This window comes from Lemur catta, chromosome 6 (genome assembly GCF_020740605.2).
Source record: "Lemur catta isolate mLemCat1 chromosome 6, mLemCat1.pri, whole genome shotgun sequence".
Taxonomy (NCBI): domain Eukaryota; kingdom Metazoa; phylum Chordata; class Mammalia; order Primates; family Lemuridae; genus Lemur; species Lemur catta.
Genome location: NC_059133.1, coordinates 73,907,074 through 73,933,199, shown reverse-complemented (window position 1 = coordinate 73,933,199; position 26,126 = coordinate 73,907,074). Strand labels below are relative to the sequence as shown.

At 37.5% G+C, this 26,126-nt stretch overlaps 1 protein-coding gene across 1 annotated transcript; it reads right to left on the bottom strand.

The window, feature by feature from the left end:
- Window positions 1-24,801, bottom strand: LOC123639888 (protein O-mannosyl-transferase TMTC1-like). The gene is made up of 8 exons (XM_045554100.1): window positions 24,696-24,801; window positions 15,360-15,462; window positions 13,225-13,360; window positions 12,489-12,633; window positions 11,413-11,550; window positions 9,941-10,063; window positions 7,507-7,584; window positions 1-2,732 (listed from the first exon to the last, which is right to left on the bottom strand). Exons 3-8 carry the CDS (start codon window positions 13,290-13,292, stop codon window positions 2,592-2,594), a joined length of 693 nt encoding a protein of 230 aa, XP_045410056.1. The 5' UTR covers window positions 13,293-13,360; window positions 15,360-15,462; window positions 24,696-24,801; the 3' UTR covers window positions 1-2,591.
- Window positions 24,802-26,126: the final 1,325 nt, after the last annotated feature.

Below are 26,126 nucleotides of genomic sequence, written 5' to 3'. Positions count from 1 at the left end.
AAACCATCTGCCCGCCTTGGCCTCCCAGAGAGCTAGGACTACAGGTGTGAGCCACCACGCCCAGCCAATATACTTAATATCTTGGAAGATAGTATGTGATTTATTTTATCGGCATTATTTTAAATGTGAAAAACTAAAAATATTTCATTGGCCACATCCTGGTGAAGGTATTAATTGGGATGAAAATATCTAATCCAACAAACAATACTTACTTTTTTTGAAAAACAGTGCTCACTTTTAATGTTCAAAGAGATGCAGTGTGTGCAGACAGAATGAGACAGGGTGACAAAGAGAGAGAAAGAAAGAGGGAAGGAGAGAGGGAAAGGGCAGGGGGATGGGAAGAGATAGAAAAGCACCTAAAAGAAGGCAGAGAAAATTTCCTGTAGGCCATGTGACCCATTTCCCTTAAAACTTTTAGGCTGAAATTGCCATTTCAAGTATTCCAACAAATAAAGGTACTCTCCTACCTTAAGTAGCACTCGAAGTAAGGCATTAATTGCTGTTTTGGGGCTCAGTCTTTTCTATTAACTTTTTAAGCATTAGTTTTGGTTTCAGATTATTTTGAAAAGTTGTGATAAAGTCCTAGATAGTGTTACTAGCTAGGGTTTCCTGTTTTTTCAATTTGGGGGTGGGGTGGTTTTATTTTACAATAAATATTGTAGTATATTTCTTGGTCTTAGAACTATAATTTTGGAGGGGAAAGAAAATATCTTAACTAAGATCTTGAATAAATTTCTCATATATAACACTGCAAAACTATTAGAAACAAAGGTCATAGTGGTAATATATGTTATTGGATTACTGTTGCACACAGATGCATGCTAATTCTGTAATCATCTGCATTTAAATATTCTTACACTATCCCTTTCCAAAGAAGTTTTTCTTCGGTTTATTTAGACTTGACCAAAAAAATAATAATAGTGCTTCCTGATACTGGGTTGAAAGAAGCAGAAAGCTAATTTTACCTTGCCCTAGCCTGAGCACTGTGAAATATGAGTGCCTTCAGGCTACTCCATCTCTGTGATGCCCTGCGGGCTCAGCAGGAGAGCAGCACTGCCTGGAGGGGTTTTGTTTTTAATGATGAGAACCAAATTAGAATCAGGTGTTCCAATTTTTCCACCTCCGAAATACATTACTATCAGAACGCTGACAGCTGATTCCAAATTCCTTTAATTTTAGCAAGAGAATAATCAGTTCAAAGTTTTGGAGGGACTGTTACAAGTTGGATTTTTAAAAGATCAGTTTTGAAAGCTGCTATTAAAACCACTTTGTACAGACAGAAAAAGAAGTGTGTATATATTAAATATTTTATAAGTTATGAAATAAATAATGTACTAAAATAAATGTCAAATTCTGAGTTCAACTTTTCCTTCCCTATCTTTTAAATATAAATATATATTTTTAAACTTATGAATTTAGACTTTTTCCCTAAATTTTTAGAGCATTCTCCATGATATTCCCCAAAGCAAAGAACTCCGGGTTTCAATCACTCATGTTCTAAGCCCAAAGTTCTCTTTAAGCCTAGGAAGACCAATAAATAGAGCTCTCTTTCCATCTAGTTAGAATCTATGAAGATTTCTGGGGTATCCTGTAAAGGTTCCTCACTGTTAAATATATTTTTCAAAAAAATAAATCTCATGATGTCTCAACATTAAGATAATAAAGTAGGACATTTCTCTCAGTGAATATCTTTAATATTTTTTTATGTAGAATATACTATATATTTTTTCTCCACCAAAATAACAATATATTTGGAGGCAGAAACATTTATGATTTTAAATGCACTTTTGAAATCTTTTGAGTAGAATCACTACTCCAGTAATACTTATAATAAAATTAAAATAATTTTAAACAATTCCATAAAGAATTAGGGGTACCAAGTTCCTTGATTTTCTCCTAGGGATAAAGATATCCATATATAATTCCAGAAGCTTCCCTTTTGCTATATTAGGCAATGGGAAAAACCTGCGTGAGAGTGGAATCTATTTCTCAAAAGGGCTCTAGTAATATCCTTAGGAGGATATAAGATAGCTACTTAACAATAGCCCTTTTCCTCACATATTCTGGAAGGTTCTACAAAAGCTATTAGATACACATTTCTGGTTCTCAAGAATTAAATGAGCTAATTCTTGGCAGAATTTTCCATATGGCTTACGCCAGAGGATTTATCCTCTTTTGAAATATCTCATCCCATAGAGAACAGAAGCTCTGCCCTCGTAGCATTTTAAGCTTCTGTATTTCTGGGACATAAAAGTCTAAAACAAAGAAATGGAATTAGATCTCCAGGTTGCAAAACCATAGAAATATGTCAAGGGAAATCTGAAGTTAAACCAAACAAAAATCTGTAAAATGTGTGGTTGTTTTCCTTCTCTTTCAGACCTTCTTGCCCATGCTTGCTCTTTTTGTCTTCTTTCACAGAAAGTCCTTCAGCACTGGATTACCAGCAGATGTCCGAAAACATGCCACCCTGAACTCAGAATGAAAAGAAAGCTTCCTTGGTTGTGGCCCTGCTGATGTGAAAGCAAGGCCTCCGTCACTTTTTCCTCTTCCAGAGGCGCCCGCGTTATCCCATGAGACTGGGTCAAACGGTGCTACGTTTGATCCTTTTCTCGAACTTCTTGCAATCGTTTTTCTAGGCGATCCAATTTGGCAAGATTTTCCTTCAGCAGTTTGCTGTCTGGAACCAGCTGTAAGGCTTTCTCATAATAAGCTCTTGCAGACACATAGTTTCCCTGTGGAGAAAAAGAAAGAGAAGAATTCTAATCCATCCGAACACTCGCAGAAAATGAGGAGGCTGAGAAACTGACCCTCCGCCCAGTCTAACATTAATGTTCTCATGAGGAAACCTGTCTGTATCTGTATTGGCAATTTCATCCTTATCTGTTGGTACTTTTGAAGAATATTTGTTTTAAGTGCCAGATCAGCTGGAGAATGTGTAGGATAAGAGTTATACCATTAGGTTAAATGGCATCTACTAGTGCAGGGTATGAGGTTATCATTTCACAGTGTTCTCATGGGATAAGCACTGTTTCTTTGCAATCAAATAGAACCATGGCTCAAATTTATATTAGAGGGGGTGGGGGGAGAGGGCAGGGGGGTGGGGGAGAGAGAGAGGGAGAAAGTTTTTGAAACTGTATGAATAATGATTAAATAGTTTAGATATCCACTATATCTATTTAGTGGTAGGAGTTATTCTAATCTTCAACTTAAAATATAAAAGCAACTTTTGCCTAATATAGGCTTTAATGCAAATTTTAGTTTTTATACAATGAAAAAGAGAGTTGATAAGAATGCAGGGTCAAATTTACCCACTACTCCAGGTGTGTGGCAATATGAGCCAGCTGGATACTCTGAGGCAGGAGGGAAGGTGTATCATTCCTGGTCTGCTAAACACACCTGTCCCCACCCTCTGTTGGGTCTCATCCATTTTGCTTAATGATTCTACAACTAGCAACCATAGGTGCCCAGATGGTCTCTGGCAAATCAGTCCCAACTATTAGCTTTTTCGGCACCTCTTCTGCTACTGGATGTATTTACCTCTCTTATTTGGTCCACCCTCTTTCAGATCTGTGTCCTGCAAAGTCTCAGAACTAAGATTGTTAGAGTCCTCCCCATTCCAAAAAATATGAATTTTCTCTATCCACCCTCAGTTACAACTCCCATGTGGATGAACACCAGTGACTCTCTAAATTTCCATCACAATTTAGAATTATATCTCTTGCAGTGAAAATACTACGTAGCAACTAGCAACTGATACCTATTGAATGCCTAACTATCTTCCAAATGAGTTAATATGTGCTTAAAGCGTTGGAGACTGCCTGACACATAGGGAGCTTCAATGTGATACTATCGTTAATGTTATTATTAAATGACTATCCAGTCTCTGTATAAACATTGTCTATTTCTTATAGTATTTGCTTATCATATTGGTGAAAGGGAAAGTGGAAATGACAGAACAAGAGACTGTACATTGGAAATCCAAGTGCTGGCATGTGCAACAAATGGAAGTGTTTTTGATTATTAACACTGACTCTGATATGAAGCTACATAGATTGCTGAACAAGAGGGAACTTGGAATTGCTACATTCAATTATTTTTTTTCAACTCAAGCATTTATCTTCCAAATGTCTTCCGATTTTTATTAAGCTTAGCACATACATGCAGACAACTATACACTTGTGGCTTTTAGAGTGCTCTCAAAATATGTTCTTACTACAGTTGACTTTGAAATTGTTCTTCTAGGAAGCTCCCTGAATTTAGCCTTAGCACCGTGGCATCTTCTTCTCTGATCACCAGGTTTCTCTGTCTTTTCACAAAAACCGTAGTTCATTTTCTCTCCCTTAAATTGCTCTTTTCTTGATTAAACTAGAAGCTGTATTAAAAAAATAGTTACATCCCTTAAGCCAGTGCCCCCAATTCTGTAGATTATAGTTAAGAAATCTGAATTATCCAATTTCTAGAACTGCGTTAATATTGCATGTGGTTACTTAAATTTAAATTAGTTACAATTAATTAAGAATTCAGTTCCTCACTTGTACCAGCCACATTTCAAGTACTCAGTAGTCTCATGTGGCTAGTAGCTACTGTCTTGGATAGTGCAGATAGAGAACATTTCCATCATCACAAAAAGTTCAGCTAGAAAACGCCATTCTGGAAAATACATATTACTGTCACGATACAGTATTGAAAATAGGACTTCGTGATATGGTCCAGTTGATGCAACTCTTTGACTATAAAGACTGTATTGTAGCTTTCATGGTCCACCATTTATTTCATCCTACATAAAACTTCATTAAAAGGATTATCTTTGATTACCAAGTAGCAACAAGCAAGAAACCACCGTGAAACTCACTCCTCTCTCGCCATCACTTTCTGACCTCCTTACGCAGAGCCTTATTCCAGCTTTCTACCTTGCCACAGCCCTCAGGCCTGCCTAAGCTTCTTCCAGACTCAGGGAAGCAGCAAGGCTCAGGAATGGAATAACACTGCCTGATGCACATACTGCCTGAACATGCAAAAGACATAGAAATTTCATGATTGTTTCATAATGCCCTCACAATGACAATCCTGCATTCTAATGGTGGCATCACAATGACCACATCCGAGCCATGTGGATGCTCTATGTATTTATATCAGATTACATCCTATGAATTCACTGATATTAGACTACTTTTAAAGTACAAACATGGCGATTTTATATTGTTCAACCTAATACATGATGTCTGCAAAGACAAAAAAAAAACAGGATAAACTAAATTTAATCACTGTTAGTCACATTTTAAAATAATACACTCAATAGATCCTTCTTCAATTTCTAGACACCTTTCCAGGGGAAGTACCCCTAAATTTAAGGAAATGGTTTCAACTCTTAATCTTAAAGAATGCAATAGATGCATAATTTTCTCTGTAATTCTAGAGTTTTTGGACACTCTTGAGGGTATCTGTTGAACCTTTTCTAATTAACAACTAAACCCATTGCTTTAACTGCAGATGCAATCCATCTGAACACATATTGAACACATTATAGTCATTGTTGCTTAATGACAGAAATATGTTTTGAGAAACATGTCATTAGTTGACTTTGTCCTTATGTGAACATTATAGAGTGTACTTACATGAATCTAGGTGGTATAGCCTATTACACACCTAGACTAGATGGTACAGCCTATTGCTCCTAGGCTACGAACTTGAATAGCATGTTACTGTAGAGAATACTGTAGGCAATTACTGCACAATGGTAATTTGTGTATCTAAGAATATCTAAACACAGAAAAGGTCCAGTAAAAATACAGTATTATAATGTTATGGGACCATCGTCACATACACTGTCATTGACCAAAACTTCCTTATGCTGCGCATGATTATATTTGAAAGTATCACTATTTAATATACGATTTAAAATATTTAAAATTATTATTTTACTATTTTAAAGTAAGTTCATTCCATGCTTCCCAACTAGATGTTGCTGGCCGCCCTAGAGTATCACCATGATCAGAAGGTGGGCAGTCTGGCTCTGATAAACGTCACACGTGGATTCGCCACCCACCAGATCAAAGCGGTCAGCTGCAGGGTAACTATCCCATCACCCCCTCCCATCTGTGTAGTCACGGGCTGCCTTTTTGTTTTGTTTTGTTTCCAAGAGTGATCATTTTCCACTTAACAGTTCAATCTATTAGGACTTCGTTTAAATTCTAATCACTACACTGCTATTTTGTCAGTATGGAGACTGATAGAAGCCTGAAAATAAGTTAGCTAAACAGGAATGGTCTTTTAAAGCATGTTGGACCATGCATGGCATTTCTCTGCTCAAAGCTCTCCAAGGACCCTGACTTATTTGACGTAAGAGCCAAAATCCCTACAGTCCCATGCAAGGCCCTGTATGATCTGGCCCTGTGGCCTCTTTGACCTCAGCTTCTCCCACTTCCTCTCACTTGCTCTGCCCCAGCCACGCTGCCTCCTCACTGTCCTTCAAGCACAAGAGGCACACTTGAACCTTAGGGCCTTTGCACGTGCTCCTTCCCTACTTTGCCACATGGCTCACTCAATTCACGTCTCTGCTCAAGAATCACTTTTTAACTTAGGCCTTCCCTAACCACCTTAACGTAAAATTTGAGCACTTGCTCCCTGGTACTCCAACCTTCTTTCTCTCTTTTTTTCTCCATAGCACTTATCATCATCTGATATATTGTATGTATGTACCTATGCACATACATGTGCGTGCATTATGTGTGCATGTATGTATGTATATATTTATTTATCATCTACCTCCTCCTACTAGAATGTTAGCACAATAAGGACAGGAATTTTTGTCCCGTTTGTTCACTGCTGTGTTCCCAGTGCCTAGTAGAGTACCTGGCTCTCCATAAATGCTTGTAAAATAAATGGATGAATGAATGGATGAAGGACGGTGAATCTTTGATTGCATTAGTTATAGATAATAGCCCTCCACCTCCAAAGGTCATTTTCGATCCTCAGGAAGATTCACTGAAAGATATTTTCTTTTAGGGAAAAAAAAAAAACCCAAAACAAACAAGTTTGCTTCTCAGGAAAAGGTTATGGAGTAAAAGATACATTAGACATAAGAAACAGGAAGGTAATAGTTAAAGAAACACTTTTATCTTGACAGTGTGTTAAACTGGGAGAAAAATAAGCCACACTAAGCTCCAACAGGGATTTAGTTCACATAAACAGGCTTTAACTCCTGTCTGATACTTCTCATAGATTCCATGATTTTCTATATGATTAGTAAAATCATGGAATCTAATTTATATAGATTTACTTTTAAAATTGCTTCCTGATATTCACTATCTAAAAGCTAAATGTTCCCTATATTGCAAAGTGAACATAAACTGCACGAATTTCACTTTTAAACACTCATGTTTTTCGTATGCAAATAATTTCAAAAAGGAAATAAACAATAGCTTTCTCCATCCTTGAAGACAAAAAAGACAAACAGAATACACAAAGGGAAAACCCAGTCCACATGGAAGTGAATTATCCTCCTACCTTGATGTGTTGGATGCCACCCATGTTCATCCAGGCCTGTGCTTGATCTGGATTTAGTTCTATGGCTGCTTTATAGCTCTAAATAAATAATAAATATGTTCAGGTTAGGAAACGAGGACCCATCTTTAACGCAACAGGATTGCGGAAACCACTTTCCTCATACGTGAAAATTTAAAGGGTTCATACGATGAAGCCAGCCACTGCTGGTTTACTGGAGACCCAGTTTATTTCTATTATTTTTCAAAGTTGGTGATTCTAAAGTGGAGGAAACTGAAACGTGTAATTTTCCTGCAGAGCTAACCTTTGGACTTAGATGAAGGACACCTGCAGGGAATTCAGGTGATTTCTATTACGGTGCATCATTTTCCCCTGGCCCTGACCTGCAAGAAAACTGTGCTTTTTGGCCTTTTTCACCACAAATGGAGTTGCTAAAAAAATCTTTTTATAATCACAGAATCTTAAACTCTTAAAATAGATGTTCATTACTTCTTTCAGAACATCTATTTTACGATGTTTTTCTTTTTCTTCTGCCATATGAAAGGTCTTCAAATGTTTGAAGAGAGCTACTTATCCCTCAAGTCCTGTCTTTGGTCGCAATAACATATTAAATGTAATATCTGTGAGGTATATTTTTAATATTATGCATATTGTTTTGCATCAAAGGTATGCTCACCACTGAGTCTCCAGAGTGGTCACCTTACACAAAGCCAAAGGCTAAGGCCCTCAATCACAAAGCTAAGTATCTGTGTGTATATTTTAATGTTCTTTGCAATTTTCACTAGCAAGAAATCAACCAAACAGATCCGTCAGAGTAAAACCTTATCCATCCTCCTTTGCGTCAGTTTTAGGAGAAAGACGCAAATGAAAAGAAACTATACTTTTAAAAAGATGCTAAAATAAACTGGAAGGGTGTGTCTTGTCAGATTAATTTATATCAGCATAGATGGAAACACAGTGTAGACGTTAAGAGCTAGATTAAAATCCTGACTCCATCTCTTACTCCTCTATGACCTTGAGCAAGATATATGAACTCTGAGTCTCAGTTGATGAAAGTGTAAAATGGTGACAATGACCATGCCTTTCTTATACGACTGTTGCTAAGATTAAGTTACTTAATATATGTGAATTGTACACAGAGTGTTAACACATTTTAGCTATTATTATTAACCAGTGGCCCCATTCTTATTCTTCATAAGTATAGCCACTCTGTAATGATTATTTGATCCACTGGTGAAGCAACTAGAAAATACTTCTGTTTTCAATACAATGCATTAAGCTACAGATTGATAGATAGATATATACAATATATCCATAATTATTAATAATTAAATTTTTGCATTAGTTATAAATAACTTAAGAATGAAGATATTCAAAGTGTCACAATGTAGAGAAAAATCTATCTACAATTTCCAAGAAAAATGCTCACAATTTTTCAGAGAAAAATGCCACAGTTTCTGCTCCTGTTTTAAGGGTTCACATTCAAACAATTTTTTTCAAATATCTTTACATGTGTTTTCCAGTAGTATTTTAAAAGTCACCCATTTGTTTGTTTTCCAACACAATTATATCATTTAAGATTTGACTTTTCCCATAATATACATAGTGTAACTTTATGACTTCATTAATTCCTACTGGCTTTATCAAATATAAGGATGGTATTTCTGTTACATTTCTATTTATGCTTGTAAATGCCTTCTTGACTTCAATCTGTGAATAAATTTTATTACAAAGCTGTAGATATTGAATATCCAGCTATACGATGCAAGACACTGTTTCAGAAGAGAGAAGGAAGTAGTCCCTCTCCACAAGGAAAGTTCAGTTTAACTGGAGACATAAAATGCAAGAACGCATGTGTGTGTACACACGCACACATACACCTTACGGGGGTGGAGAGGGACCTAACAATACAAGACACTTTCAAATGACTGGTACCTCCGTGTTTTTTAAGAGTTGAGAAGAAGCAAGGTCACGAGGAATAAGGATGGTCAGGAAGGGCTTCCTGAGGCAGGAAGACAAAGACTGTGTCATGGTGGATGAGTGAGAATCTCATCCATCAAGCGGGGAAGGAGTATTTCAAGGACGTGTGGAAATGCCCAAAGCTATTCAGGCACTAGTCCAGCTGGAATAGAGGGTTCTTGCATGCAGAGAAGAAAAGAGAGAGAGCTGGTTTGAGGCCAAAATGTGGAATGATTGGGACATCAAATTAAAGCTATCATTCAGAAAATAATGCAAAGGCATCGCCTAACTCTGAATAGTCAAAAGCCAGGTGTCCAATTATAAAAAATAAACATAACATTATGTCAATTAATCAGAAAATTCACTCTACAAACATGTCAATGATCTTAGATTTTACTGTTTATGCTTCATTAAAGAGTGAAGGAGTATTAATTTTAATCCATGAATTTAATAACATAATTTTATTAAGTGTTTATACCTCAAAAGCTTTGTCAAGAAGGTTCTGTTCTCTTAGTTGGTTTCCTTTTGTGAAAAAAAGTTCAGATATGACTTTTGGGTCCTTTGGTTTCAGCTGGAGAGCCTTGTCTATGGCATCAAGTGCCTGCAGCAATTGGAAATTAAGACAGAATAAGCACAGATTAGGCAAAGAAAAACTTAACTGATAAAATTTCTACTTGTTGTCCCTATGTATTGGCTGGTGTGGTGTGTGACAATCAAAATACATTCTTCCTTCTCTCTGATTTTCTCATTGATGAACTATAGGCTCTGACAAAATCGTATTCTTATACTCCATGTTTCCCATTTACAGATAAGTGACAATAAAATGTCCCCGATCACTTTACAGGGAGATTGTACGATACAGTTGAAAGAAAACAAGATTTAAGGTCAGACATTTGCCCTGACCATGTGTCCATCTGGACCACTCCAACAGCCTCCTCTCAGTTCCCTGTGCCCACTCTGCTCCCAGTACCCACTGGCTCCTAGCAGCTAGAGATCGCTTCAAAACATAAATATGATCATGTCTACTCCTCCCCTTAAAACACCAAAGCTTCTCCCAGTATAAGGAGCAAAACCTTTGGCCTGGCCCCAAAGGGTCTACTCCTAACAACCTGCGCATGAATCTCACAGTGCACCCCTGCTCACTCCTGCCCATTCCTCAGGCAAGCCCCTGCTGCTACCACAGGGCTTTTCCATGTGCTATTTCCCTGCCCAGAATTCTCTTTGCTGCCCCCTCTGCCTAATAACTCCTATTCCTTATCCAGTCCTTAACCACATCACTCCACAGGGAAACCTGACCTTCCAGACTTGTCAGGTCCCTGATTATATGCTCTTTGGGAACATGTAGCTCTTCATGATGTCACTGGGCACAGCTATAATTCTACATTTGTTTGGTGATTGTCTCTTCCACTATAAGATCCGTGAGGACAAGGGCAGTAACTTTTTGGTTTTTCATACCACTTTATGCCCGGTGCCGACCACAGTGTTTGGCACACAGCAGGCATTCAACAAATATTTTGTTGAGTCAGTTCATAAATTTACTGGTTATGTGACTTTTTAAAATGGAGATAAATAATAATAGTTGCAATGCTGTGTCACTGACCTGCATTGCAGGGTTGTTAGAAGGATTACATAAAGCAATATATTAGCAGGATCATGGAAAATAATAAAGCATACAAATGTTAGTCTTGATCTTACAGAGTTAGCTGCAGATGCACTGAGACATACCACATACAATCTCCAGACCAAGGATGAGCCATGAAAATATTATTTCAAGGAGTTAAAGAGTTAGCAGTTAAAGAGAGACTTCTGAAAATTTTCCATAAGATAGGACATGTCAACTAATGATATTTAAGACTTCTCAGCCTTATAAATATGCAAACTGGAGGATCATTTAGGCACACCATTTTCTACCCACGAGTGCAAACAACCCTAAACAGTGTCCTTCTCTACCTTGTCGTGGTACTCCTGCTTGCTATAGATTGCTGACAAGAGGCGGTAGCATTCGAGGCATCCAGTCTCCTCTGACACAATGTGGTTGGTCATCTTTTCAGCTTCTTTCGTCTGACCCATCACAGCCAAAACCTGAGCCTGCAAAACCACATGGACTTTGGCTTAGCAGACGCTTTGTTACCACCTTAACACATATAGCATCCCTGACTAGAAGTTTTCAGAAACACTCCTGACCAAGATGCTCAGCATCTATTTTGTGGCTCACAGAGAAGGCTGAATCACCACACTTGACAAGTTTTAACTTTTGGCTGTTTCTTTATTTGTTTAGGTATTTGCATGCATTTGTGTGTGAATGGCAGGAACACCAAAGATATCCAATGAAATGGCTTGTGCATTTTAAAAAGAGTTGAGCAAATATATCAGAAGAGAAATAATCACTGATTTCAACAGAACACTGCATATGTAATAAGTTTGATTTCCTATACATCTAAGGAAAAGGAAGAGTGAAGTTCTAAACATTGAAATAAAAATATTGTTGATATGAATGTAAATTTTCCTGAGTTTAATAATGGTACCATGATTATAAAATGTCTTTCTTCTTAGGAACTACATGCAAAAGTATTTAGAGATCAAGGGATATGGTATCTATAAACTCTAACATAGTTCAGAAAAAAAAATCACAGGTACTAATAATAGGTATGTGCATACATACATTTCTAAATATGCACATATATCTCTATATGTATATACACACATACACACATATTCAAGGGAGTGATAAACAAATGCATCAAAATGTTAACAAAATTGATGAATCTGGGTAAAAGGGTATATGGAATTTTTTTTTTACTATTCTTACAACCAGTTCATAAATTTGAAATTATTTCAAAACAAAAACACAGTATTTTTGTGTCCACATCTTTGGTGAATGGCTGTAACACTGGTTATGTGAATATTCATCCAATGGATATATTATAGCTTTCCAGCTCCAGTTTCAAGACTGGACAACTGCAGCTCTCTTCACTGCAAGTTGTGTTTAGGTTGCCAGCTTCATCTTCTTTCATCTTTGTACTCACCAGCGCCAGGCGGAGCTCCCTTTGAGAAGGCTCAAGTGCTGCAGCTTCCCGGTAAATCTGCAAAGCCTCTTCGTATCGGCCAGTGTTGTAATATAGTGCTCCCAAAGGTGACAAGATTTCAGCTTTGTGTGCCACCTGCAGGGCGCTGGGTTTGGAGAAAGGCTAATTGACGCTTTTCTTCTAACAGGTACCTTTCCAAATATCTAAGCTTAATTTAGGGAGGACTGTTCATGGTTTGAGTCTCTGCTCTGACATGGTCTTTGTTTTTATATCAAGAACAAGGTTTTAAAAAAATGATCATCATGCCTCCCTCTGAGCATTAGAATGTCTCTAGCGACCTATCAATAATGGAAACTGAGCCCAAAGGGTCTTTCCCATTAATGGTGATAGATTGTTCTGATGTATGTGCAATATTTCATGTATTCCCATATTTGAAATTGCTATTTGTGGTTTGGGTTGCAATCCATAGCTTCAGAAAACAATGGGCTAACTAAAGTGGGAATTAAATTCCAACCTTGGTTTAGCACCGTGGACTAACCAGCAAGAAAAAAAGCCATTAACTGAGATATGATTTATACTGTTGTATTGTTCTCTTTGGGGATAAGAATCTGTATCACTTGAATTGGCAAAATTTGTTAGTATTCTGAGAGCTCATCTGTTCTTAACACACTAAAAAGTTGATGGGCAATTGCTGAGGTCTCTGGGCAACTTATAAAGTGAAAAAAAGGAACTTTACCGTTTGTACCATTCTTCAGCCATGCTGTTCTCTCCCAGTGACCTGTAGAGTCTCCCCAGGTTCACCATGGCCACGTGATGACTGGGGCTAAGTTTGATTGCCTGCTGGTAATGGGCCACTGCCTTCTCTGGAAAGCCTGTAACCAGCGATGGGTTGGGAAGAGCAGAACATATCTTATTATAAAATGTATGAGCTCTTCAAGTTCTCTTCCGACTTACAATTCTTCCTCATTATTACAGAGTCATACCATCAATTATTCAATTTTTAAATTAGTTTGCATTTTGGCTTCTCATCCTTGCTACTGCCTAACTTTGAACCATTCACTATTCATTCATACTTCCAAAAAACTAATAAAAAAAAAAAAGCGGTAAAAATTAAAACTTCTGTTATATGTATTATTTTAGCCAAAGTGTTCTCTGGTCATTCTTGCTAATATGATGTTTTCAGATTGTTACTGATTGTTGTTTAACCAAGATAAATTTGCCTCTCATTAGACAAAAAATAGAGTAGGCTGTTACAGAAACAAAACTGTCTCAACTATATTGCAACATAGTAATTGAGGCATTGCTTTAAACAAGTATATATCAGCTCTACCTTGAAAATCTTTTCAAAATCATACATTTTTCCTTAAATGGTATTAAATGGTATTTCAAACATAATAATAATGCTACCTTGAATTTGTGCAATACATTATATATTGTCAAATACTCTTATTTATATGATCTTTGCAGGTATTTTGGATACTACTTAGCTGCCTTTTGATGCTATTTAGCTACCTGTTGGAATTTAAGAGATTAAAAGACACACACACACACACACACACACACACACACACACACACACAAAATTACCCCTTTACAGATGCAGAAACTAAAGTACGAAGACATTAAGAGATTTAACAAAGATCCCAGGCAAGTGAGAGGAAAGGCCGGAACTAGAGTCAAGTCTCTCCAGTCTGATAAGGTTCTCCAAAGAAGCTTCCTAGTAAAACTATATCTAAGTGCCTGAACTTTAGAACAGTCTGAAGTTCTAAATGGAATGGAATGTTTATTATCTGCACAGAAATCTTCTCAAGTGCACCTGCTTGGAATACAAGTTTGACTAGAAGGGACCAAAAGAGACTCCATGTCCTACAGCAGTCGGTGAGTTGCTGTCGTCATTTTTAGGGGTGTGGGGTAGGACTGTTTGTTGTTGAAGTAAAATGAGGAGGGTTAGACCAGGTCAACTGGAGGTCTCTTCTGGTTTTTCTTTCTGACAATTTATTATTATGTGCCCAATGAACCAGCAGGTGGCACTCCATAACAATTTTACACATGCAAAAATATAGTAAGTTTCCTAGATGTATCAGAATGTACATTTATATTCTATAAAACAGAAGAGCTTCAAATATCCTAGAAAATAAAAACTCCTTCAAGCATTTCATACTGAAAAAATAATTAAAACTGAATTTTACTGCAGGGCAGCTAGTCTAGCAGGAAGAACAAAGTGGTGCCTTTGCATTAAATTCAAAAATAATTTCATTACTTATAAGTATTCACTGCATGCCAACAGTATATGGGGCTCTGCACAAATCATAAAGAAAACAGAATCCCTGCCTGGTAATGTTTTGCATTAACTAAGATGAAGTAAGTGTATTTTATAGAGCACCTGTCATATAAGAGCACTGTATCTATTTTAATAATGCAGTTTCTGTAATGTGTATCAAGGAAGGAACAATGCAACAATTCTGGAGGTTTTTTAAAAAGTCAGTTATAGAGAAGTATTTACCATCTGCCAGTAACTAGATTCAGAGGCAGGTTCTGCGTTATTGTAGAGGAACATTTCATCATCATAGATTTATAAATATGTATAAATGATACTCGAAGAAGACTGGGGCTCATTAAATCATCCAAACTACCTCCTGCCACCTGGGGAGTATTCCTTAGAGACACAGTTATAAGAACTAGGCAGGTTTTACTGAACTGAGCTTGAAGATTCAGGGAAATGACAGCCTCAAGGTACAATGACTGTCAACAGTATGAACTTCCTGCCAAACCAAGTGAAGTTTACTTCTGAGGCATTATTAGCCTTCCATTTTGCTTGATAAATAGTATTATCTAATCTCAACAGGACAGTTTCTCTTTAATTTTACTTACCAGAATCAACTAAGAAAACCCCATAGTTGTTGTGTAAATCTGAGCTGTCTGGACAGTTCTTTATTCCAGCCTGGTATATTTCTTCAGCTTCCTTAAATCTCTCCTTTAAAAGAAAATTTTTAAAAAAGTGAGAAAAGTGTTTTTAAAAAAATCAACAATGAACTGAATATTAGGAGTAGGACAAGCAGAAAAAATTTACTGAGCATCTACTATACAACAGGCACTGAGATTAGGCATTATGCACTTTTCCTGAATTAAAGTCAATATTAACTGTGCGTGAATATTTACTATTCATATCTGTGTTTAGTTCCTTTGGGGTGAACCAGCTGATGTTTACTAAAATGGGACATCTGGAAAGATCAGGACATGTACAACATGCCCTACTATTGAAAAAGGCCTGAAAATAGTTGTTCAAATGGGATGCCCTTTACCCCAGCAATTGTCCCAATGAAAATGGATGATACAAAATGGTGGAACGATTTTAGAGTTGGTTTGAGGTAAAAAAAAAAAAAAAGACAATTCTGAATTTGAAATTTGATTTTGGGAAGCCTGTCAAATATGTCAAAGGTTTAAAACACTTAATCAAAATAGGGTCATGGGTCAATGTAAGATAATAGTCATTCATTTAGCCAAAGTGGTAATTAAAAGGTTTTGAAAAGCAAAAACCTCTATTCTCTGGTAGAGAGGAGACTCAGTTTTTCAATCAGAAGATCTGAGAAAGACAGCGTGAGACAGAATCTGTCTCAAGCTAAATTTAATTTAACACCATACACGTGCCATGTATGTACTGGAAACAAGCGTGAACGAGACACACAATTCCTACCTTCACAGACAACTGAGTGGAATTCAGGCAAGAAGGCGGCAACACTGCAGTGTGTTTAGTGCCATGGAGAAGTACCAGGTACCTGGGAGGCAGCCAAGAATGGCCCCTAGACCTTGGCTAGATCAATACTCTACACCTGTCATGTTCCAAATGCCAGAGGACATTGGTTGCTATTAACTTCAGCAGCTGTAACAAATCTGTGCTTGAAAAAAAATCTGTGGCCACTTGGAATCTGAAAAACATCTTTATAACCAAACTAGGTGAATTGAAGGTGTTTTTCCTGAAAGGAACAAAATCAATGCCTTCACAGCCTCACTTGCTGAAGTCAAACACAACAGTAAACAGTTTTTGAGTGTAATTACTGTTTTACATGACCTTATTTTACCTTTCTCTCACTTTCCTGTTGCTTCAAAATGAGCAAAGAGATTACCTCTTTCATCTAAAACTACTCTTTTATTTTTGGGTCTATGAGCTAAGTTTCCACTAGAAATGCAATTTTCAAAATCTGCAGATGTAATGAGATTTAAAAGACCATGCATGCCTCTTAGAGCAAGGAATCACAGCCTGTACCCTTCGTAACCCCAATGGCAGTTTCAAAGCTCTATGAAAATGTCTTCAATATCTGTATTTCTTTTCCTCTCACTTGACTTAATTCCAAGGAATGATTAACTCCACTTACGAAAAATAAAGGGGAACCACCACCACAGAAGAAAAATACTGTATGAGTAGTTAAAATAAATTGTGCCTCCTCTGGAAGGGCAATGCATGTATCTTAAACCGTAGTGCTACTGAATCCTGAAGCTCAGTTTTAAACACTCACTTTCCTTTACCTCATCTGGCTAGATGTCCTGAACTAAGCTCGATATGCCTAGTCTCTACTGACTTGTAAGTTCTAGAGGAAATGAATGTCAGCTATTTACAGGACAACTTTAATTAAAAATATCTGTGACCCAGAGAATGGTTCTGACAAACAACACTGTCTGCTGTATACCAGAGTCCCCAGTGAACCATGGCCTCAGCGTGAAATTGGCCTTCGAGGGCAGTGGTTAAGGTGGGCAGCACGTAGCCATGGGCCCCTCTCCAAGACCCAAAGCATTTTCAGTGGGATGCAAATAAAATCGGCCTTGGGGGAGAGAGAAAACATAGTCACATGACCACTTTTCTATGCTTTAATTACCCATTGTGGCATACTTTTTACCTCAAGAAAGGAAAAGTGAAAAATAGATGTCCTGAAAAAGGACCGTTGACTGTAATTTACTCTCTAAGGCCAACTGATACGTTTGGAAAACTTTCTGTACAGTTCAGCTTGTAGCAACCCAAAGGACAAATGGACTTAATGCAGCAATTCTCAAACTTCTTAATTTTAGGACCCTTTTGAACTCTAAAAATTACTGAGGATCCCAAAGAGCTTTCATTTATATGGGCTACATTTATCAATGTTGACCACGTTAGAAAAGAAGCTGAGAAACTTTAAAAATATTGATTAGTTTATTTAAAATAATAATAAACTCAAATATAAATAACACGTTTATAGGAAAAATAACTATATTTTTCAAAATAAAAAATTAGTGAGAGGAGTGGCGTTAATTTATATTTTTGTCAATCTCTTTACTGTCTGACTTCATAGGAGACAGCTGGATTCTCATATCTACTTTTGTGCTCAATCTGTTTTTATATATTTTTTTTTGGTTGGCGTATGTAAAGAAAACCTGGCCTCACATAGACATTTAGTTGGAAAGGGGGAGAGTATTTTAATAGCCTTTTTATAATTGTGGATTACATCATGTAGCCGCTAGAAAACCACTCTACACTCATGAGAAAATGAAGGTGAAAAGGCAAATTACTTTTTAGTGCTATTAGGGAAACTGTATAGAACTTCTTGGACCCTGGGGGTCCCCATCAAAACCGTGCAAACAGCTGCCTTAATGGATGGCCTATACCACTGTGTACTTAACGCATAGAAGGTGTAGAGTGTGGTATTCATTCCAACGTGGTGAAGGACCGACAGAATGAAAAAGTTGTCCCAGTGCCCTAACATCAAGGTCAAGTGTCTGAACTGCTTTCTAGAAGTGCTTTCACTCTAATCAATGGTATCAAGCACATGTAGTCACAAAATATCTTCCTATTAAATGAATGACTTTATTTACTATTCAAACCTGGGAAGTTAAGGACTGACAGATCTTTAAACTCATAATGACTTCTCAAAGAAACTATTTGAGACAAAGAAGCTCAAAAGAAAAAACAAAGATGCCTGCTTTCTCATCCTCTTCTTTGTCTTTATTTTCTTTACAAGACAGTTCCTCCACCCATAAGTCATAAACATTATGAAAAACATGCTATCAATATTTGATGTCTAACTCTCTTTCACATCCAACTGAAATGAATCAATTAACTTGGTATTCCTCCCCACCAAGAAAATGTTAGGTATTTTCTAATCCTGGATTTTCTCATCTCCTAGCAGTGTACGATCAATTCTACTCTGTGACAATTTAAGCAAAAGAGAAATGACCACTTTAAAGAGGGAATGCCAAGAATAGCAAAATAAGTGCTAAAGAAAAAGCATGACAAGAGAAGCAACTAGGAGAGATGTAAGGCAGTCATGGGACCAGGAAAAGAGGGGCAACCACGTTTGCATATAAATGTGGTTTCCTGCTTCTCTAGACTTTTCTCATGCCATTTTGCCCCATTCTCGACACTTCCAGGTACATGTAACTTTCTATTAGAGGAAGGCTCCATGGTGTTCTCCACTTCACAGTCCGTGCATGGTCTACTCCTTCTGGCCAGAAGACTTTTCCTTTCATTTTTACCTACTCGTTATCTACCAGGTTTTTGGGTGTCAGATTACATTTCACCCTTTAGCAACTGGCCCCTAGTCCCCGAACATCTCTGTCCCCTTAGCACTCTCACTGGTACTTTTCCTTTGCACACATGTCACTCTCTGGTGTTAAATACTGGGAATGGAGATGTAAATCTTTGCTTAGGGGTAGACTTTTCCTTCTAAACTACGCTCCACCAGGTAAGGCACATACCTGGCTACTTCAACAATCTCTGGTGCTTGGTGGTAGCTTGGTGCTCAACAAAACATATGTTAAATAATTAAATCAATAAATTCTTAAGTTAGGGTCTAATTTCAAGTTGACTTAACCACACAGGCAGTGGTACGCATGCCTGAATCTACCCAAAAGATGGCATTTGTAAAAGGAGACAAATTGACCCTGGGCCTCCCATTTGATCTATAGTTCCAACTTACATTTTATTGTTCCAATTTTCTTTTCACTCTTGCATCAGGTGAAGTCATATCCCAAAATACGTAAAAGGAAAATATTTTATTTTAAGTGTTAATCATATTAATTAAGTTTTTCAATAGGCCATAAACCTGGGGCTAGTAATAATTTATAGTGGTCAGAGTCATAAACAACGTTAATTTTATTTCCTTTCCCGCTAGTGTAATGTCAAGCTATATAATCTAGGCAGGAATAGGCTGCTTAAAAACGATTGTGGGCTTATAAACGTTTACAGTCCTATCTGTGGCGCTGGAGTCCAGCCAGTTCTGAGCGCTAACGGAGAGCCAGAAGAGAACAGCCAGCCAGAGACCACCCTGACTACGAATCTAAGAGCTTATTTTCTATTCTCAGTGGTCTTGACTTCTTTGCTGCAGGAGACACAGAGGGGCACCAACCTTCTTCTGGATGTTTTTATGTCTCTCACTCCTGTGAGAACTCATCCTCCTGGGTTTCCGCTATCACTTCCCTTCTCCCTTTCTACGTCTCTACATCAACCTCGTTAACTATGCCCACTGCCAGTCTGTTCATGGGACCCCAGTGTCATACAGCGAAACGGCAGTGGGTGAGGAGTCCAGAGATCAGGGGTCAGTCTTGGCCTGCACTAGTTATTTGTATGTCCTCGGGCTTAATTCTGTGTACCATATGTTTTTATCGAGAAAATGAGAAAGCTAAAATATTCCTTAAGATTTTTTTTTTCACACTATTTTTCATTTTCCCCTCAATGAAAATATCTGCTCATAATATGGTTTCATTCACTTTTAGTCCTACACCTACATTTCTAGCCCTGGTCTCTCTCACTGTCACCAGCCCAGATGCCATTTGCTTTTAAATGTTCTACTAGCGGCCGGGCGCGGTGGCTCACGCCTGTAATCCTAGCACTCTGGGAGGCCGAGGTGGGTGGATTGCTCAAGGTCAGGAGTTCGAGACCAGCCTGAGCAAGAGCGAGACCCCATCTCTACTAAAAATAGAAAGAAATTATCTGGCCAATTAAAATATATATAGCAAAAATTAGCTGGGCATGGTGGCGCATGCCTGTAGTCCCAGCTACTCGGGAGGCTGAGGCAGTAGGATCGCTTAAGCCCAGGAGTTTGAGGTTGCTGTGAGCTAGGCTGATGCCACGGCACTCACTCTAGCCCGGGCAAAAAAGCGAGACTCTGTCTCAAAAAAAAAAATAAAATAAAATAAATGTTCTACTAGCATTCAAGACTTAAAGGTTGTACACAGCTGGTGGCAGAGTACATTGGTACTACCCTTTTGGAAAGCAATTTGCTAACAGGTTTCAAAGTCATGAAATATGTTCCTATTGTTTTACATGGAAAGTCTACTTTTAGGAATGTATCATTAGGAAAGGATTCAAAATACTGTTTTTAAAAAACCCTAAGAAGGGAAAAGTTCATTGCCACCAAATAAAAAAAAGAAGAAAAAAGAATCCAAATGACTCAATAGTTGAGATATTATCATGTAAATTAAAACGTATTACTTTGATAACCAGTAAGCAGCCATTAAAATGGTATTTATGAAGGCCATTTAGCACCAGGAAAAATCATATAATATTATGTATAATTTAACGACAACTGAAAAGAACAGGATACAAACTATATGTAAATAACACAAATATATTAAAAAGATATGCATGATATTAAAAATGATAACATTTATTGTTTCTATATATTATATTGTGGGTAAAGGGTATATTTTATTTTCTCTGATTTTTCACACTTTCCGTTATATATTTATATTACTTGTTTAACTGGGAAAAATTGTTGAAGTTGATCTTATTTCCTTCCTAAAATCTTGCTTCTCCCTGGCTTCCCCATGGCTGTCAGTGGCCACGAATCTCCTCAGTCCTTTAGGTGCTCTGCCCTGGAGCTCTTAAGTTTCTATTTTTCTTTTCCTTTCAAACTTTACATGCTGACAGTCACTATATAACAAGGGAATCCTTATCCACAATGGTCTGTCCGTTCCCTCACTTTCTTCCTGAAACAAGGCTCTCAACTGCTCACACCAGAATGCATATAAAAAAAGGCTTCTCTAAAATATCTCATATATTTCCATAAGATTTTCTTCCTCACGTGTTTTAAAACCCTCTCCTCAGACATTTACCTTTGCTTCCTATTACCTATCAGTTTCAAACTTGGGCTCCATTACAGGCCTTAATATGCTCTACCATATAATGTCTTTTCAACTTATTAATCTATTTTTCAAATTTCTAAATCCTCTATTTTGCCCAGACAGACTAACTTGCCTCCTTCAAGTTTCAACAGACTAAGGAACACAATACTAGTTCTAGACAAATCCTAGAAGAGAGTATTACAGTCGGGGTTTTATTGGCACTGAGGATGGGAAATGGCATCGACAGGCAGCAGGATGCTGACAGCAAGAGCAAGGCTTAGCAAATCAACCTCGGTTCCTTTTTTGGAGGAATCACAACCTTACATCAGGGGAAGTTCTTCAGCAGGTGTCTGACTAAGTGGCTCAAAACATCCTTGTAGACGAGACTGTGAGAGATGAGCTAGACAATAATATAATTTGATATATTAACTAATGGCTGAATAACTTTACCCAAAGAGTCCTGGGTAAGATAAAGGTCAGCTTGGAGAGAAGGTTCTAGCCGCAGGGCTTCCTGTCTGCTGTTGATCTCTACAACATTTTTTTTAAGTCAAAGACATAAACCAGTTATTTAACTAGAAGTTATTCTTACCAAATCTGCCATTTGAAACAGCTGGAAAGAGTAGTTAGTATACTGCATGGAAGAAGAAAAAAAAGACTAAATGTCCTAGAAAATCAGAAATTTTTGGTTCATATAACAAGCTTGAAATTCAATAAAGAATGAATCCTTTCATCTAGATTCTGAAAAACTGCCTGCAAAATGGATGATTTCAGCTCAGTATAGGAAAGAGCTTTTTTAGCATTAGATCGTCCCACAACTACAGTCAGCTGTGCATGTGGACAGATGGTGACAAGGGAATATGACCTGCTTAAGTTAGGGGAATGCTTCACAGTGTGTTACAGATTGACCAAGGTTTGTAAACATTGCTTTCATACACCCCAGGTGTCTGAAATGCTACAATGCAGTTAAATAAAGTTGTGCCACTAAGAAATAAATTCATTTGCTACCAAAGAATGTCGATATGTATTTTTCTCTAATAGTTTGTGCCTTGCTTGTGCATCTGAAGCATTCTTTTATTACTAAAGAATTCAAAACATGAAGATAAAATGTTGGAAGTCAAAGAGGGGAAGGCAATCCTGAGTTATGCCCAACAGCTGCTCTGTTTCTTTCATGTTAAAATCAATTGCCCAAAGGGGCAGAAGAAAGAACCTTTCAGTCTTTCAATTACATTCCTAGATCTCATAGCATTTGACATTCACATCTAGAATAGGAAAGACTGCTAAAAGATGTGACCTTTGTATGTAAGAAAAGATCACGGTCCTCGTCATAATTTGCTTTTCTTAAAAATTGTACACAACTTCAACTATACAAAATGCTACAACTTCATAGCAATTTGCCATTGCGGTTCACAAAAATTAAATTTACCAAGTAATCGAGTTGAAATAAACCACCTGGAACTTCTTAAACCTAACTGAGGAAAAACCATACATGTTGTATAGTTCCACCTGCTATAAAATTTGTCAATACTAAGGACAAATGCAAAGATACTGCAGAATGGACTGATATAAATTTCAAGGTCACTAAATATAGTATCTTGATCATTTTTCAAGTAGTAACTTTTCATGAATTCAGATGAATTTAAAAAAACAGCCATTCTCAGGGAGTCAAATATTCTAGTGGTGGTAGAAAGACCATAAACAAATGTTAGATGGTGATAAATGCTATGGAGAAAAATAAGGCAGGACAAGGTGATGGGCAGCGGAAGGGTGCTCTCTACAAAGGGTCATCACAGAAGACCTCTCTGATAGTGTAACATCTGCACAGAAACCAGCATGATATGAGACATCCAGGAAACTCCATGATATCTAAGAGAGAAGTGCTGCAGGAGCAGTTGGTCAAAGGCTCCAGGAGGGAAGCCTGCTTGGCATATCTGAATAACTGCCCAGCAGCCAGTCAGGCAGAGGCAGGGCGAGGGTCTCACGAAAAGGAAGGAGCCAGGGTAGGGTGAGGCAAAGGACGGAGCCAATCTTTTCCTCAGAAAACCCTACTGTGTCTGCTTCGACATAAGCCAAAGGCAGCTGAGGACTGCCAGTGTATACCAGAGAACATGACCACCATAAATTTAGCTTAAATGCTCTCCTAAAACATGCAATTAGGGGTTTTTGTCCAAAGCCCGCTTATACTGCCTGGAGAATTAGGCAGGCGCTTTTGTCTAAAGCATACCCATATTACATAGAGAATTAGAGCAAGGAAACCAGGTTTATAATTTCTGTTACATAAATATTCATAGAATGTCCTAATTTTGCTTCTTGATGGGACCTGCAATATTTTTTTAATGCAAATTGCTCCTTATGTAACTGACATGCTGTATCAAGTCATTTATTACCTTTAAGCCAACTGAATGCTGCAGGGCATCTTGCAAAGATGTTGAGTTTGATTTTAAAGACAATCTGGCAATTTTGTAATAGCAGAATCTAGCGTCTATCAAGGGCACTTCTGTGTGTTAACAAAACTATATCATAAATTTAGAGAGAAGACAACTTGCATCTGTTTCCCCATAGCAGGAGGGGCATGCATCCAGGACTCTGAAAAATGGTATTAAATCACTTAGACACAAGTGAAAAGAAGGAGGGTATTCAAAACACGTATCTGTTTCATGCTATGAGAAATTTTCCCTTAGGAGCCCAACCTACAAGCCTCTGTAATATTCTAACAGGCATTAAGATAGAATCTACAGGATTATTGGTAATTGGCTCCATATTGAGTTTGGAGATCTTAGTCAATTAGCAATTCCCTAGAAAAATATGACAAGTAAGTAGCAATAAAAACAGCAAGTATCATGCATTGTTCTTGACAGATTTTGTCCCAAAGAGACAGAGAATATATCAATAGCCACAAATGGACCATCTTTGTCTAAAGGCCACCTACAATACACACAGAATATTACAGTGATAAAACTAGGCTTGTCATTTGTCAAAAAAAGAAACTGAATTAGAGATGAGTGGTCCAATATGAGCTCACAAATTAAATCATTAGCACAAAATCTGTGCAACATTAGTTTATACACACAACAGTAACATTTAAAAAAATATTGTGTGATATTAAATGGAAACAATTACCTGCTCAGCCAATAACGAAGCTAAGCTTGAATATGCGTCTGCAAACTCTGGACCATATTTAATGGAATCCTTCAGTAAGGTGATAGCTTCTTCTTTTTTCTCCTGGGACCTATAGATAATAAGGTGGGGGGAGAACATCTTTTAATAACACTTTGCTTAAATCTTTTGATTAGACTTTAAAATCTCATTTCTTTTAGCAAAGGTTAGCTGATTTCACTCTGAATTTTATTGCACACAAATTAAACTATACAGTCTCAAGGTGCTAACAGTTTCTGTCTCTGAATTCTCAGTGGACAGAGATGTTAAGATGTAAATAATATGGCAGGTTATTCTCTGATGTTTCTACCTTCTATTTCCTGCTGTGCACTTTTTGAGAGTGACATTCAATAGTTTGCAAGTTTGTTAACAAGAAACTTTGACCCGCAGCAGAGTAATTTTGGGGACATTATCTGGGTGGCAGAGGAGCCACCACAGAGTGATGTAGAAGAAGATTTGGGCCCCTGTAGTACTGGTCACACCACTGCAGCCTGAGCTCCTAGCTACCAGGGACAAGTCAGGCCAAATTGCCAACGTTAATCTTTGGTTTTATATATGAGAGAGAAAAAATTCATACAGAATTTATGAAATTAGAAACTACTGTGACCACTGGCTAGAAAAGAATAATGAGCTATTTTATATCATATTTTTATTGAAAACCGGGCCTGGTTCTGTCTTCTTCATTTGAGTCTTCTCCCAGTGATGACACTTCGGCTTAAAGAGAACTCAAGGCCCAGAAGTTATTACCATTTTCTTGGGAGAATGTTCTCTTTCCTGTTAGTACCATGGAGGAGACATTGGGTCGTTATCCTAATAGTTAATGTCTTTGAAACCAAAAGTGTGCACTTGGCAGTGATCAACTTTGCTACTAATACAATTCCACAGACAGAGATCTCTTGTTAAGTGCTAGACATTGTAACTGGCAAGAAGTGGAATGAGGACTAGAATCCTTTGATGTATAGAAAGCACACAGCCTCTTGGTTCCCCCATCTTTACCAGTTACCAATGGAGTTGTGTGCTTATGTTTTTACTATTCATTGATATAGCAGTGACTATGTACCATATGCTCTCGTAACTTTTCATATATTATTAATTTAATTCTCACAGCAATCCTATGTGGCAGATATAATATTGCACTCATTTTTTCTAATGAGAATATTTGGAGAAAAGTCAAGTGACTCATCTATGTTCACATAATCAGTCTTATGAGTGCTCTGGCCTCCTACCATCTCTGCTTAGCCTAACTGCTTAGAAATCCACCTCTTATGATCTTGCTGCTCAAAGTGTGACTCATACGCCATTTTCATGAATATCACCTGGAAGCCTGTTAGAGATGGAGACTATCTCAGGTTCCCTCCAGACCTACCGAATCAAACCCTACAGTTTCAAAGATTC

Bases quoted from the DNA above. Each gene is read 5' to 3' on its own strand.
- LOC123639888 (XM_045554100.1), bottom strand. From the start codon at position 13,292: ATGGTGAACCTGGGGAGACTCTACAGGTCACTGGGAGAGAACAGCATG. The intron at 10,064-11,412 runs GTAGAGAAGGAC...CAATTGCTGCAG, and splicing joins AGCAGGAGTACCACGACAAG to GCACTTGATGCCATAGACAA. The intron at 2,733-7,506 runs GTAGGAGGATAA...TTTTCTCCACAG, and splicing joins GTGGCATCCAACACATCAAG to GGAAACTATGTGTCTGCAAG.